General features: G+C 23.1%; 1 protein-coding gene across 1 annotated transcript; it reads right to left on the bottom strand.

Annotated features, from left to right (window-relative positions):
• Positions 1-384: 384 nt before the first annotated feature.
• LOC119690255 (integumentary mucin A.1-like) lies at positions 385-16,525 on the bottom strand. The gene is made up of 3 exons (XM_038105275.1): positions 16,200-16,525; positions 714-1,241; positions 385-649 (listed from the first exon to the last, which is right to left on the bottom strand). Exons 1-3 carry the CDS (start codon positions 16,255-16,257, stop codon positions 441-443), a joined length of 795 nt encoding a protein of 264 aa, XP_037961203.1. The 5' UTR covers positions 16,258-16,525; the 3' UTR covers positions 385-440.
• Between the last annotated feature and the right edge of the window lie 1,210 nt (positions 16,526-17,735).

Genomic DNA, 17,735 nt, shown 5'->3' with positions numbered 1-17,735 from the left:
TTTCGATTGGGATTTTAGGCCAGATATGTAATCGCCCTTTGATCTATACAGATTCCAACATGCAATAACTGGCGCTTGAATTTTCTTATAATATTTATTTCTTGTAATAAAACAATATAAGAATAAAAAATTATTTAATAAAATATTTAAAATGTATGTATAAAAAATTTATATATATATCGAGATTGTAACGGTTTTCAAATAAAAGTCGTATCAACTTGGTAGGCGATTGGGCATCTGGCTTATACTAAAAACTAACTTAAATTAACATAAATATTGTTAAAATTAATTCAAAGTTAAACAATTATTTTTAGTTCGATTACAATATATAAAAATTATAGTCAATTAATTAATTGATAAATGAAAAATAAAATAAGAACTTAAAAATCTAAACAAAATTATAATAAACAAAAATGACGTCACTGAATTAAAAATTAAATTTAATCACGGCGTAAAAACACTGCAAGAACACCGAAGATGAGAGTCGCCAATGAAACTGACAAAGCGGTGCTGCTATTGCAACGAGAATTGGAGCAAGGGAAGCACTTAGCAAATTCTGTGACATTATTGGCACTCTGCAGATCCTCACATACTCCAACAGAAGCACCAACTCGTGCGCAACCGCGATTGGTGATGGTTGTGCCATTTACTATAAATTAAAAAAAATTAATTTTAGAAGTCGTTCTTCAGTACTTATGCCGTTTGGGACTTACCTTTATTTTGTACTAAGTAACAGTGATAGGTGTACTCTACGGCACTTGCGACGGAACGTGATATGCGTATATTAAAAACTGGTACTGTGCTGTTAGTAGAGTTTTCTGAGGTTGTTACGTTTTCAGCGTTGACACTAGGGAAAAGGAATGTGTTCACATTTGGTGGCGTTGGTAGACCTGTTGTGGTAGAAGCTGGTCCAACAGTAACAGGTGTGGGTATTGTTGAGTCTGTTGGTACTTTTCCTTCTGTTGTAGTGATTAGTGTTGTTGTTGATGGTTCTGTAGTTGTAGTTGTAGTGGTGGTAGTGGTAGTAGTGGTGGTTGTTGTTGTTGGTGCCTCAGTTGTTGTTATTTCTTCTGTTGTAGTTGAAGGAGTCGTTGTACTTGTCAAAGGTTCTACTGTGGTTGGAACACTTGTAGTGGTATCAACAGTGAAGTATTCACTATTGCATTGCACAAGTGGAGTTTTGGTTGTAACTTTGTCACAGTCCTCGCACACATAGCACATTAATTGGCCAGTTTGTAGACCTGTAAGAAATAAAATGATCCAATTTAGTATATGTAAAAGGCAATATTTAAAGAAAAATTTTTTTATTTTATTGTTATGTATTGTATTATTCTAATAAACAATAATTAGATTTTTTTGAACAATTTCGCAAAACTAACGACAACACGACAAAACTGATTTATTGAACGATGTTTATCTATATGTCTGTCTTTCTATTCATCTGTTTGTCGATTGATTTAATAGTAATAGATTAGTCTAATAATTGTTAAGTCCATATAATGAAACATTGCATAGAGATATGTTATAAATTAAAGCTGATAAAGTTGAAGAGATCAAATTTTGGAAAATGCAGATCAATATTTAAAAAAATTATTTAAAAAATTTATTATAAATGATATGTAAATTTATATATATATTTATATTATTAATAATTATTATTTATTATTTTATAATTATTTATTATTTTTATTATTTTTTGTATATGACAGTCATTAAGTTTAAATCGAGAAAATTAATATATTTGCAATAATTAATGCAAATTATTTTTTATTAATATTTTATAATTTTTTTTTTTAATTTCGTTTGCTGTTTTTCAATAAACAATGGCAGAGTTGAAAGTACATAATATTTATTTTTTTATTGTTTTATTGTAAGTATTACTTTTTTTTTTTAGTATTATTCCATTATCAAAATGTTAATTGAAAGCATATGACTTTTCTGTTTGCATTTTGATAAAATGCTTTAAAGGAAAAATATTGGACTTTTACGTGATAATTTATAAGATCGGTTTATGTTTTATTTCGGGACTGGTATTCATGATCTTATGCAAATTTTTTGGCAAAATAAATTATGCAAAAAAATTTTTCATCAGTTGTAGATTGGAAGTTAGATACGAAATTTATTCTGATTACTAATGACATTTTCTATATTAACACATTTGTGGTTTTATTTCATAAATTTATTTCTTTATTTTTTTTGTAAATGCTGATAAAGAAATTTTATTTTAAACTTTAATATTTTAACTAAAAATAAATAGCAAGCAATAATATATTTTGTCAAATGAGGTAGAGTAATTTTATAGAGTAATGCATATGACTGTTTAATTTCAGATACGATAATTTCTACGCAAGAATGAGGAAAGAAATAAATTAACTAAATTTAACTTGTGGTTTTTTATTAATCCCACCTGACACTAACTTATGTGACATAAGGAGTATATATATATTGAAAAACAAAATTGTGGGAATTGTTTAAAATTTGCTTAAAATATGTTTATTTTTTGCTAAGCCCGAGCATTGATAGACATGATGAAAGATATATAATCAATTACAATATTATATATCATTTCAACTTTATTTCTCTTTTACTATCAGAAACTCAAACGGAATATGCTCTTGGGAATGTATATTCTTACGGAAGAGGCAATAAAATTCTGTAAAGTAGGTTCTATACTTTACACAACAGGGTTTAGAGACCTACTCTAAACCCAAAAGAAGGCACAATAGACTCGACGGTCAGGCAATGCCACATTCTCTAACAATAATAATAATAATATTAGAAAGTGTCATTAACTTTGCTAAAGACAATTAGCAACCGTCACTGCCTTTCCAAAGAGTGATAATGATCACATAAGTTTTGTATGCTATTCACATAGCACAAGTTAAGTTAATATTCATAAACTTCTAATTGGATTAAGTTGTTACTGTCGGTCGTGTGTTTGTTGTTGTCAAACTGCGAAAGGAAACTGAAGAAAAGCACTTTGCATCACACATAAATTTTTATTTTTTCTAAATTCTGAATTTTAATAAAATAATTTTAGAGATGTTGCAATAAAAAGTGATTATAAAAATACTTCCTTCAAAATGTATGCGATGCCATTAACTAGGTTATACAAAAAATATCAGAGCTTATTATAAATCCAAATCTAAAAAATCTGAAATATGACCTATCATCATACCGTTATATCAATCAATATATTATAAAGTACTTAATAAGATTCTTTTAAGTAGAATGTTGTTAATAAAACATGTGCTAGCCATAATATCTAAACATAAGTTTGGACTCAGGAGATGTTACGGAGCTGTTGAGTTTGCTTGATTTTGTCAACTCAATTTCGAGTTGTTTTTATGAAACTATAAATGCTATTATTATAATGTTAATTTCAAATTGTAAATTACCGATTATCAACAAAAATGTCATATCAATACCTATTTGCATTTAGCTTTCGGAAGCTAGTTTAAATTATGTCGTGTGAATAGCATATTTAAATTTAATGACGAAATTACATTTTTCAAAAGGTGTAATCATAAAATTAATCTTAATTCATTAATTAATTAATTCATTAAATTGTTTTAAATTTGTTTTGATTCATTTAGAATTTAAGTTCTATTATAAGTTAAGTCTGCATGAAGTAGATTTTAGAAATTATTTTCCAAATATTGAAGATTTTTTAGATGAAGTTCCTTCCTAGATATACAATTCTTATCGTATATTTAAAATAAACCCTGTCTTCCATTTACTTTTTTTAAATTTCTTAGATCAAAGAATTACAACTAAAAACTAAAACATTTTAAAATGAAACACTGTATATTCGAATAGAAGACCAATGTACTTCAATGTCAAATATATTGATAATGAAGTTAATAGATAATTCTTACTGTCAAAAAACTTAGCCAAAACAATGAGTGACGTTGAATTTTTAAAACTATTGATAGGTAACACGACAAAATGACATGTTATGAAAAAACGACTTTAGGATCATAAAAACATGTTTCTAGTTAACCTATTAGGAATTATTTATTATGACTGAATATTGACTTCTCTGCATTAAAAGCTTATTCATACCACTTTGAAGAAACAAACTTAATATAAGACTTATAAAAAATAAAAATAAAATTAATTTTAATATTCATATATACTTTTTGGAATAAGGCAATAAGTGTTTTTTTTTAATTTAAACAGCAGCTTGGTAATTAATTACATAGAAGTTTTAGACTGATTTCGGGCCTGTTGGAGAGTAGTGGTCATTGTGAAAGCTGCCAGAAGGAAACAAAATTTTTGTTGCGTATGCCCAATTTTTTTAAAAGCATAGAACAGCTCTTCCATTTTTTAAAAATCTTGAGTAGCTACTTGAAGCCAACATCAACGATCTGCAGAATTTTGGAGCTGGCTCTACAATCAACCCATTAAATAGTTGCCGCTAATTGAATTTATGGACTGAGTCGTCATATGAACCAAGCAACTAGCACAACTTTTTCGGTTCATATAACAGATAATATGTGGTTATAGGTTTAAGTGGTTATCAAAACTTCTGGTCTTAAGCTATTGGTACAGCTATAAAGGTTGTAAAGGTTATATATAAAATAAAAACAAATTGATATATACTTGATAATCTTCCGGCTATAAGAGTTTGTTTACTGTCTATGAGTTCATAAAATTAATAGAATAGAAATTAAGAAGTGACATTCATAGATACTTTGATGTTAATAATCATTTGTAGGGTGCAGTAACGCCTTAATTAATTAAAGAAAATTTACAATGCTTAATTGCTAGTTGTAGTCATTTTATATGATGAGAATAAATCAAATACAATTTATTTGTTTTCTTTGAAAACAAAAAAAAAAACAATAAAATATGTATACGAGTAGATAATAAATAATTTATTTTTAATGCTGTTTTATATATAATTAAATAATATTTTTCTAAATTAATATTCAAATTTTAATATCAAAACGTGTGAAGATAAAGTAGAGGTGAATATAAATTTATATTTTTTTTGGTTTCAAATTTTTTCATTGTATTGCAATTGATTTTATTGCATTTAATATTAGACGTATTATTTCGTGTTATATTAGATGTATATAGTATCTGATTTGTTTTTTTCCTTTTAAATTATGTACAGTTATGTACAATTTAAGATTAAGTTTTTAACGATTGAAATAAATATAAACGTGACGATTTGATTCATTTAAATACAATGTAAATAAGATATAAGGAAGTGAGTTTGTTCGTACCTTTAGGTCTCATTTACAAACGCTTTGATCAAAATAATATGAGATACTTTTATTTTACGAAGTAGTATTTTAAAGATTTTAATTTTTATGAATTTTAACAAAAAATTTAAGTATTTAATAAATTTATAGTTCTGCTTAAAAATGCTAATTCAACAAAAATAATATATAATATAATTTTGTATTCAGAAGCAAAAGTATTAAATAAGTTTGTAGTTTTAATTAGATTGTAACTTTTTAACTAAAAGTAATTAAAAAAAAAAAAATGTAGTAAATTTTTTTATAAAGCAAAGCAGTAAATTAGTTTGTAGTTTAAATTAGATTGTTAATTTTTAAATTAACATCAATTGAACAGGAAGTTTCTAGTAATTTTTTTTTTGATTTTACAGTTGAGGTTAAAGCATCTATTAACATAATTTCTAAGTAATAATTAGAACTTGAATAATAATATATATACATATATAAGTTTATTACAAATAAATATGTATTTAAATAAATTATAAACTTTCAAATTGAGTTACTTTAATTAAATTTAATAAAAAATTTGTAAACTAAAAGTAATTGAAAATAAATTTTCTAGTAATTTTTTTTAAATACACAGCAACGATTAAGGGCTGTATATGACAAAATTTCTAATTAATAATTTACTTATATATACATTACTTAATTATAAATGAATATGAATATAAATTAATTTAAAAAATCTTTTAATTTTCTTACTTTAATTAAACTAAATATTAAATTTTTTAATCAAAACTAGCAACAAATGTTAAAAGCTGTATATATATAGCGAAATTCTATTTAATAATTTACTTAAATATATATATAACTTAATTATAAATAAATATGATTATAAATTAATTAAAAAATAGTTCAAATTTTCATACTTTAATTAAACTAAATATTTAATTTTAAGCTGAAAGTAAATATAGTTGAAAGCAAATGTCTAGTAATTTTTTTGTCAACAAAAACAAAAACAAATATTAAAAGCTGTACTACATAATGAAATACTATGGTATTTAATAATTCACTTATATATATATATATATATTGATAAGTTAATTGTGAATGAATATTAATTTAAATTAAATTAATTATAAATTAAAATATTTTTTTTAATTTAATCAAACTATATATAAAATTTTCAAGTTCACTCTCAAATGAAGACAACTTTAAGTTCTATGCTAAACAGGCCAGTTCACATATAAATTTGATAGACTACTTGTGAACTGTAAACCAATAAATTAAAACTGGTAACATTAAATAAATTTAAACTAGATTTAAAAATAAAGTATCTATATTTAAACGCTGTGCGATGTGACACATTGCATGGCACAGTCTCGTCTTAAGTTTCAGCAGAAGGTGTTCTCAATTGCTGTACAAGCAATTTGTGCTTGAATGCGAATCACTGACTGACGAATATATGTACAGAAGATACTTCTTATGTCATATTTAAGCAAATCAACCAAAATGTCAAAAATCAGAATTCGTTTGACAAAAAAAAAAGTAAAATAATTTATACAGATATCAAATTCAATCAAATGAAATGCAAATTTCTCACAAACTAAACAATTCACATATCAACCAGTTTTAACCAAATATTATTCTACTTTTATTATTTTCAATATAAATAATAAAATTTTGTTTTTTTATTTTTAGTTCGTTAATTTGTCGGTAGATAATTTATATCATGAGTTAACTTATAACAAAAAAAAAAAAAAAAATTAATAATTATATATAACGTGATTTTTGTCTCGCTACACATAAGTAAATATTTTATTTATTTTTTATTTTATTTTAATTGTAAACGCTTGCTAATATGGCAAACTCGAAGTCATTTGAAAGTTGTTAATTAAATTTTATTTTGAGAATAAAAAAGAAAACAAATATTAGTCATTCAAAATAACCACAATAACAAAAAAAAAAAAATAAAATAATAATTACGTAAAAAAATTTTTTTTTTTTTTAATAAAAATAAATAAAAGGTCTTATGTTCTCTTCAAAGTAAATTAGCAGATTTCAATGTCAAGCAGATAAGTTGAAATATTTGTAAATAATTTGATAGTATCTGAAAAAAATTTAATTTTTTTCTAATTACTAATTTCAAATATCATGAGAGAAAATTATTAACTCATTAATGGAAAATTTATGTAAAATTTCTTTTAAAATTAGACAAAATATTTTTTTGTTGACTTTAAATCATATATGAATTTTTTTTTTTTTGGAATATAATAAAAAATAATTTTTTATTGATATATACTGACGTATATGTATTCGCTCTTTTTAGCACATTTTTTTTTATTCATATGTGATTCATTTTTATGGGCATTTTAATATTAAAATTCAATGAAAACACTCTTCCTTATATTAATGTGAACTTGTTTCAATTTTTTTAAAAATTTATTTTTTATCTTGTTTTGATTTATGCGGTTTCGATGGTGAAGAAACCCAAAATGCCATAAACGCTGAAGTAAGAAAAAAATCCCAAATATATAATTTAAATTCAATGCAAGTTTATAATTTTTTAAAATACGTAAGTGTTTTGTGTTTTACGATTTGAAAACATTTCAACAAAACAAAAGTTATTTTATTTCGAATACATCGTCTTTCCATAAAAAACAATAAACTACAACAATCCGGTATACTCGTTCGTACAGAAAGTACGAGGAGGGGTGTCGATGCGAGGGTGACGATGCTTCATTAAAAATATTTACACTTTAAACCCTCAAAGGTGCTTAGGATTAATTAATTAAAATTTTACAATAACAATAACCAGAAACAACAAGAACAAAGAATAACACACAGATATATATAAATAAATAAATATTAATTAATAAATGTTAATAAATGCATTGAAAGTTACAAACCAATATATGTATGTCGGTACAGACAATAGAAATAATTTAAAATATATAGTTTTTGAAAAACCATTATTTAAAAAAAAAATGGAAAAATATCTTAATTCAGTGATCATTTAAATTTTAATATTAATAATTATAAGTAAATAAATTAATTATTTAATTTATTTAAAGCATTAATCTTAATCTACAACCTAGATATATTAAATTAAAAATCTTGCAGTTCTGTGTCACATCCCTGGAAAAGATTAGTTAGTAGTACAGTATATACGTTATTTAGGTGTCAGTATATAATTATTACTGTATAACAGATTAAGTGGCACAAGATATTATCTTAAATATATCTAATATTCCTTTCTCAAAAAACAACTTTCACCTATTTAATTGAAAAAAAGAAGAAAATGAAGAGGAAGCAGTTTTTCAATGCTAGAAAATATTTTCTTATATTTATTTAACCACTAATTACAGTTTACTTTTATTTTTAAATATTCGTAAAGCTCCCACATAAGTGATTCAATAAATTTTTTACAACACTTTTTTCCAAAAAATAAAAAAAACTAATTTATTTACGTTTATATAATAATTATTAAAAGAATTTAGTATATTATAATTCAAACAAACATATTTCAATTAAATTTAATATATATTAGTGTGAGTTTCTACGAAAGTCGTAGCTAACTGCATTAATTTCGGAATGATATTAAGATTTATATCGATTGAATTCATATAAGCATATAAATAAACATGCAACTTTAGTAACATACAAAACAACATCATTTTTGTTGCCAATTTTTATTTTTATTTTGTATATTGCGCGGTATGTAGTGAGTATGCACTACCCATTTGCTTTAAGTATCATAAAGGTTGTAGAAAAATGAAAACAAATAAGACTAAGGCTGAAATTAGGAAGTAGTACATGCATTGACGAATAAATTAATAGTTAGGTTTAAGAATTTCTATAGAAAACCTCAGTATAAACATTTTCAATATTGAAAAGAAAAGAAGAAAGGCTAACACAAATGAAAAAAATTCGAGAAAAAATGTGAAAAATATATAGGAAACGTAAAGAATGTTCAGAAAGAGAAAAAATAGATAATAAGGATGAGAATAAGAAAAAAAATGGGCGAAAAAAGGAATAAAGAAGTAATGAAGAATATTAAGAAAAAGGAAGAATTAAAAAATAAACAAAATAATTAAAAAAATAAATTAAACACAGATGGTAAAGTAAAATGAATAGAGATGAGAGAAGAAAAAGAATCAAAGAAGAAAATAAAGAAAAGAAAATTTTAGTAAAATATATAAATAATAAAATGAGCAGTTATTTAAATAAGTTCCTTTGAGATATTCAATATAAATATCTTAATAGAACTAATAATAAGTTAAACTAGTTGGTATCAAGATGTTATTAATGGAGTATGGATTCTTAGGCACTTACGACTCCCATACAATCTTATGCCATATAATCAATTCCTTAATAATTCTTTTAAATTATTCAATTAATTATTTCTGTAAGTTTGTAAGCAGTATACCTTAATTTCAAAAAACTTTGTTTCGTAAGGAACGCTTCATTTGAATAATATTTAAATGAATTTATATTTTATTTGAAATATTAATATAGTTACAATTTATTTATGTTAATATTGTTCTAAATACATTTTAATCATTACCTATCTACCAATATGAATCGGCATAAGATAAGGTTATGAGTATTTATCAAAGTTTCCTTTGCATTAACTCAAAGTAAAGGGTTGGATTTTTCGTAACATACCATTTTAGTAAGTAAAGTGTTATGTAGTTGTTTTGGCACCAATATTCACTAATGATTTATACTACAAGACAAATAAACGTAATTAGGTTATAATTAAGAAATAAATACTAAGTTGTAGTGCAAATACCTAAAGTCTCTAGTGCTGAAAGTCTCTAGTGCAAGCATGCCAAAGCAATTATCACATGATATATTGAATTGGTCACAATTTACTTTACTTTGAGTCATAGCTGTGACTAAGAACTACTTCTAAGCCTTTGAAAGATTGGAGTACACATACACATATACACAAAAAATTATAGTTTTGTCAGTTTTGTGTTTATTAATTATAAGAAATTGATAAGATCAATAAGAGATTGAATTGAAATGAAAAAAAAATTTTAAATATCACTGAACAGAGAACAGAAATATCTCATAACACTATTGAAACAATAGAGCAGTACCTGTCTAATAAGGATTATTAATTAATCTCACTAAAACTACTATTGTCCCATTTACCAGCAAAAGGGTTTTCAACATCTCCATATTAACAATAAATTAGTTAGAGTTTCCTCTAAAGGAAGAGGTAAAATATTTAGGAATTAACCTGGATAAAAAACTTACCTAGTAAGTACACCTCAATTCTGTAATCAAAAAGGCCAAGAAAAACCTTTGGACTACAAAACAACTTCTAGAAAAATCCTTGAGTCTGAGCGCTAAAATGACCTTATGTATCTACACACAAAAAGTTAGACCCATCATACTATACAAGGTACACCTATATCAAAACTAAGCAAATTACAGAGGCTGGCGTGGTTAAATATCACAGGGGCCATGAGAACTATCACAAATGCTGGCATGGAAGCATTGTTAAATTTATCACAATTACACTTAGAAGTTTAAGAGGAAGCTGCAATGCTTCCTCTACAACTTTATAAAGGTACCATGTATCTAATTGGGAGTCCACGCATAGTATCTCGATTTCTAATAGTTTAACATGTTTAACTAATAAAATATATTTATTTTTTTAAGTTTGTAAAAAGAGTCTAAGTGTTTGAGTTAATTGAAGATATCTGCATATGATGTTAGTATTTAATGACAAACAAATCACAGTTTGTCATAAAAGCTAATTCAAGTCAAGATAGATTCTTTTATATGTACTTCAGTTTTGTAATCAATTTTGGCATTAGTTTGCGCCAAGCAGTTTTTAACGTCAACATACGAGTATAATAGATAACATACAGGCATTATGGCATTTAAATAATTTACTTAAAATTGATATTAGAAAAAAATGTAACTTTTTTTATTTAACAAATTTAAACAAATTAAAATTTTTGTTTGGACAAGTCAGAAGCTTCATTGAGCATACAAAATTTATCAGTTGGCTAACAAATTTGCTTATCGCTGTTGTCTTCTAAAATAAATTATTTTTATTATTATTGTTACCGTTTTTTTTTTGTGGACTGCAATATTTTTAGTATTATTAATGAATTTTTAAATCACTAAAAAAGAAACAGCTTAAGACATGACATAAAGATATTTTTAAAATTATTATCAACCAAAAAAAAATTTCAAAAAAGAATTTGACAGGGCGCACGTTCTACATGAATTTTTTTTATATAAGAAACCTTTGTTCTTCTCTAATAAATATTTAAATTAAAACTTTAGTTAACAGTTTTTGGGTATTTTATAGTATAATTTATTTGAGACAATTAATCACAATACCAAAATGATCATACAGTAGTCAAAGAAGACTACCTGCTCTATATGCGCCAATAGAATGTAAGTAGAGAAATCACATGTCTTATTATATTTGATTGACATATGCTGGTTTAAGTCATATTACGACCAGGAAATAAACATAGAAGTGAGTAAATAGTTTCTTTATCATTTAAAAATAGTTAAAGATTTGTATACATTATACGTAGAACACAATATGTGGTGTAGACGTAAATAATTAATAAAAATGAATCTTAAAAAAAATTATTTGAAATAGTTGAATGTAAGATTTAAATAAATTTAATCACTGATTTAATTTAAATTAGTGATTTTTATTACATATATTATATATAGTATATATAGAAATTCAGCTACAATTTTATGAAACGTCGTTAATAAAAATATCGGAATCTAATAATATATAATCGAAAAGTGTATTATATCTTGGAATTTTGTTTCTGACACAATTATGATATAGTTAAAGAACTAATGTATTTTAAAATATATTCTAAATAGTATATACAATATATAAAATAATAAATTTATATATTGAATAAGTTTACAGCATAACTGATTTTTATTACATATATTATACATAGTATATATAGAAATTCAGCGATAATTTTATAAAAAGTCGTTAATAAAAACATTGAAATCTAGGAAAATATAACCGAAAAGTGTATTATACCTTGGGTTTCTGTTTATGACTCAATTTATAATATAGCTAAAGAACTAATATATTCTAAAATATATTCCAAATAGTATATACAATATATAAAATAATAAATTTATATATTGAATAAGTTTATAGCATAACTGATTTTTATTTCATATATTATATGCAGTATATGTAGAAATTCACCGATAATTTTATAAAATGTTGTTAATAAAAATATTGAAATCTAGGAAAATATAACAACAATAGCGTAGATGAAGGTTGTCTCTGAGTTCTACATAATGCGTACTAGAAATCTACATAATGATTTTAGTCCATATAATATCTCTATATAATATGAAATCATTAGACTAGCCGTTTCAAACTAACCTACCAGTAACATTATTAACAGGATTTGATTTGCTTGCATTAAATATACTTTTCTATTATTATTTATAGTAAAAACAAAATCGGGATATATATTTAAATATTATTGTAAGAAAAATTAATATTGAGTGTTAAAATAAAAATATATATTCATAAGAAATGTATATGAATGAGTGGTGTTTCCTTAGGACCGAATCACAGTTCAATTTAGAAAATAAAATGGTTTTATACAAAGCCCGGATACTTCAAGGAAAAAACCAAAAGCTTTTGATACTCTATAACATGTTTAATAAAAATATTCGTTCAGGAATTGCTCTAACTGCCACAGTTAATAATCAGTAGGTCAATGAATCTTCGATAATCAAATAGATTAACAATAAATGGGATTTAAATATAAAAAATAGAAAGTTTTTCTTGGTTTGAATTATAACAAAGATTGTAATCGAAAATATTAAGAAGTACAACTAATGTTGTTTATTTTATAATAAATAAATGTATTCATATAGATTTTAATCTTATATATGTTATGAGTGAAGTTATTTTAAAATCATAACACCATCTCCATATTATATACGATACAATATCGCAGCTAATTTAAACAATTCTTGGTTTAGAGGAAAGTATCTTAGAAAAAAAATTTGATTTGATGTAGCTCACGTTGCATGTGGCTAATCTTTATTCTACAACAAATTGGAAGTTTTGTAGGCCTCTTGAAAGAAGAAGACGAATATTGTAATGTAGGCATACCTCGAGCAATACTGAGGTCACAATGATCATAATATAATTTTCTTTATAAAATTTGTATCCTTAAAATAATGTGGACATAATTTTCAAAAGACAAGAATAAAAATAACTTCATTAGAAATCATTTGAGAGCGAGCTCTTTTGGAAGATGAACCTGAAGATACTCGAGACAGTGGTGGATGTATGAAGTCGATAAAGAAGTGAAAATAAAGTGATGGGATGACCAATGGAAACAAAAATTTTATAAGGTTTTAATCCGATCTAGGTTGTTATAATCTTCCAGTAATGATGATGATGAGTATGCATTTTCAGATAAAAGTACTATTTCGATTTTAGTTCATATAAAATGAAGACAAGACTTATGTAGGCAATTTGGGACTAAACAATAATATTTCTGTTTCATTAGAAATTAATAAAATAAAGAATAAATAAATATTTCTTTTTCAGCAATACATTAAAAATAAAAGTAAAAATAAAATTATAAAATATTTTGCATCTTAAGCAATCAGTTCTATTTATAAGTTACCCAAAAAAAACTTAAATTTTGAAATGTTTGCGAAATTTATATAAAAAATAATTAAATCACTTTATTTAAATAAGAATAAAATAAAAGGATATATTAATTTTATAATAATTATTATCGATTAATAATTCATTAATAGTTGTAAATAAAAATTTTAAATTCTTCTTTGTTTTATACAATATAAATATTTTAATTATTAAATTTTACTTTAAAATTTCTTAATTAATTAAGATTTAAAACTTGTCACTTAAATTTTTAATCAAGTATTATTTGATTTATGGACTATTGTTTTTAAAACAGATATATATTATTTTTGATGGATATGTGATACCGCGACTTCAAGATCTATTCCGCCTATATTTTAAATTTTAATTAGGACTGTATTATTAATAAATCTTTTCTTCTTTATTTTTATATTTTCTTGACCGTAAAATTTAATCTAAATATCAATTATTGTTTTCAAGTGATAAAAATTTAATAGGCATTTATAAAAATTGGCTTATTTTTCATATTCCTAAAGACTATTATAAAATATTTTAATTATTGATTGTGATTATATATTAATGATAAGTACATATTAATTATAATAACTATTAAGAAAACTGTTTTTAAATATAATATTTTTTTAAGAATAGAATATTTTTTTAAAAATAAAATATTTCTTTACGAAAATAAAATATATTTTTAAAAATAGAATATACTTTTAAGAAATAAAATATTTTTTTTAAGCAAAAAAAAATAATTTTTTAAAAAATTAAAAATTCTTTTAGTAAATAAAATATTTTTTAAGATATAAAACACCTATTTTCTAAATAAAATGTTTATTCTTAAAAATATAATATTATTATTATAATACATTTTTTAAAAATAAAATATTTTTTAAAACTGTGATGTTTTTAAAAGAAAATAAATGTTTTAAAAGAAAGTTTTTTTTTAAAAATTAAAAATTGTTGAAAAATTATATATTTTTTTAAAAAAATATATTTATATATATATATATATATATATATATTATATATATATATGTATTTTATATATATATTTTTTAATATAATATTTTTGGTTGTTATGTATTTTTAAAATATAAAATAGTTGCAAAATAAAAAACTTAAATAAAGATTAAGGATTGTTTCATTTACTTATTTTTTATTCATAATTCAACCTAATACAAAACTAGTTAAAAATAAACTAATTTTTTATTTAATTGTTATTCTTTTAATTTGCAATTTTAAATTATTTTTATATTAGCATTATTCTTCTATTTAATTTTTATTTAATTTAATTTTTTCTAGCATAAATAAGTAATGCATTATAGACATTTAAAAAAAAAGAACCCTAGGGTAACGCAACCCTTAACCTTATATAGCCTTTTATAATTTTTTAAATCTTTAATTTATTGAATTGTTATTGTTTTCATATTTTATTTACGTTTGTATTTTTATTAATATTATTTTTTGTCATTAAATAATTATTTATTTTATTTGAATTAATTTTTTATTTCGTTGTATTGCAGTTGTTATTGTAATTTATTCACGTTTATATTATTTGCTTTATTTTTTTTTTCAATGTTTATATTTAAACGATTTATTTAATTCAGTTTATATTATTGTTTTTTTTGTCATTCTTGTTTCAGTTGTTAGCTTTTGTTTATTTAATAAATAAAACTTTTTTCTACTGATATTATATAATTTTTATTATTATTTGTTTTATCGTTTTTAATTACTTTATTTTATTTTGTTTTTATAATTTTCTTTAAAAGTTTTTTATAAGTTTAGATTATAAAATTATACATTTTTTTTTTAATGATAAATTTTTATATATTTTTTCTAAATTTAAATTATTTTTTTATTTAGATAATATTTTTTCAATAATTTAAATTTTAATCATGACTCTAATTTTTTTTTATTTAGGTATTTTTGTTTTATTGTTTTGTTTAATTTTAATGCCAAAATTTATATTTTTTATGTAGATAATTTTTTTTTACAATTATTTTTTTTTTTAATTTAAATGTTAAAATTATTTTTTTTTTAACTTAAATCATTTTTTCTAATTTATTTTAAACTTGTAATATATTGTAACTTTACTTTAAATTTAAAACAAATATAAAAGTGTTGAGCTTGTTTTTGTAATAAATTTCTGGTCAAGGAGGTAAGTTAAGGATGCTACTGCATTTAGCAATGTACCAAAGAATCTCATTTTTTTCAAAAGTGCAGCTTATAAATGCAACTTTCTTTTTTAAATATGTTATGATTAAAGTTTATAATTAATGTCACTAGTTTGCAATATTTTTATTTAATATATTTAATTATTTTTAAAATTATATTTAAATTGTAATCACCTTTTGCAGCAACCAGGAGCTGGAAAATGCTCAGTACGATAAAACTTTTGAAATGCATTTTTGTTTCTTTGTTTATCTTAGAAAAAATTCCGTTAAAAATTTCAAATAAATGATTTTATTTCTTAAGTAAATCTTCAAAAAAGATTGATTTTAAGATTCAGCTTTCGATTTCACTGCGTTATATTTTTTTTCTTTGAAAATTGCACTGCACTAGTTTCCTTAGTGAACGCGTTATATATCGGAAATTGAATAAATATCCTCAATGCTGTTGATCGGTGATCGTTTCGGAGGGGTTTATTTGCATATACCACCGTTAACAACTTCTACTTTTTAACTGAAAATCTTTTGATTAAAACGCAACTTTTTATATAAATTTTCTGAGCTCGCTCGAAAATCGCGAAACTCCAATTGACGACATAAGAGAGAGCAATTTTTTAGGTAATTTTCATTTGTTTGCTTTTTGTTGTTATTGTTAATTGCTAAAATTAAATAATTTAAAAAAAAATATATGTAAAAACAATAAAATTATATTAAGAACATATGAAAGCCACAGCGTATACAGTAGCGAATGGTAGTTAACAGCGTGCGGTTAGCGAGAGAGCGCTTGATCTGTTGGAGAATATTACGGAGAGCTTATTGAGTGGTGAACATACAAAATACAAAAACAACTCTGTATGAAGCTCTGTTAAACTTAAAATCATTTGCAACCGTTTTATTATTGCAGATCAGTGCGGTAATACCTACTCACATATGCACAAACACACATAGAAATCATGTACAGAACCATTTGCCGGCAGTAGACAGCTGGTTTTTTTTTAAACTGAATGTTACTGTCACTACCATTGTGACGTCATAAACCAACACTTCATATTCACTATCAGCAATCAATTTACGCGGTTGGTCAGTGCCGGTTACTTTTGTGGAAACGAAAATTAAAGATATTTAAAACAAAAATAATTTGTTGTGTTGAGTTAAATAAATTTATTTTCTTGAATTAAGAAAATCGATTCATCAGACATTTTATAATATATATATATATATATTTATAAATTTAAAAGAATTCATATTTTTTTATAAATGATATTTTTGTTTTTGAAACAACATATAATAATTATTGTTTTATGAAATTTATTGTCTTTTAACTAATTATAAAAATATAATTAAATTTGAATATATGGATTTAAGAATTTGGATGGATTTACACATATACTGAGAAGACAGCAAAAAATAAATAATATATATATATATATATATTTATAAATTTAAGAGAATTCATATTTTTTATTAATGATAATATTTATGTTTTTGAAATAACACAAAATAAATATTTTTTTTATAAAATAAAAAATAAAATATTTATAAAAAATTTTGAATATTTGGATTTAAAAAGAAATTAATGGATTTATGCATAAGAAAAGTATTAGAAAAAAAATTATTGTTTAATCCATGCAATAAAGAATATTGGGAAGACAAAAGTACATTGAATTTAATCTGATTAATTTAGAGAATACAATTAATACCAGTTAACAATTTGCT

Source organism: Teleopsis dalmanni, chromosome X, assembly GCF_002237135.1.
Source record: "Teleopsis dalmanni isolate 2A chromosome X, ASM223713v2, whole genome shotgun sequence".
Classification (NCBI taxonomy): domain Eukaryota; kingdom Metazoa; phylum Arthropoda; class Insecta; order Diptera; family Diopsidae; genus Teleopsis; species Teleopsis dalmanni.
Note: the sequence above shows the minus strand (reverse complement) of the source record. Positions and strands in the feature narration are given on the sequence as shown.

What these genes read in the sequence shown, in the direction of transcription:
- LOC119690255 (XM_038105275.1), bottom strand. Translation starts at nt 16,257, where the DNA reads ATGCATTTCAAAAGTTTTATCGTACTGAGCATTTTCCAGCTCCTGGTT. An exon ending in GCTCCTGGTTGCTGCAAAAG is followed by an intron (nt 1,242 to 16,199) that starts GTGATTACAATT and finishes TATTTCTTACAG; the next exon opens with GTCTACAAACTGGCCAATTA. An exon ending in TTACTTAGTACAAAATAAAG is followed by an intron (nt 650 to 713) that starts GTAAGTCCCAAA and finishes TTTAATTTATAG; the next exon opens with TAAATGGCACAACCATCACC.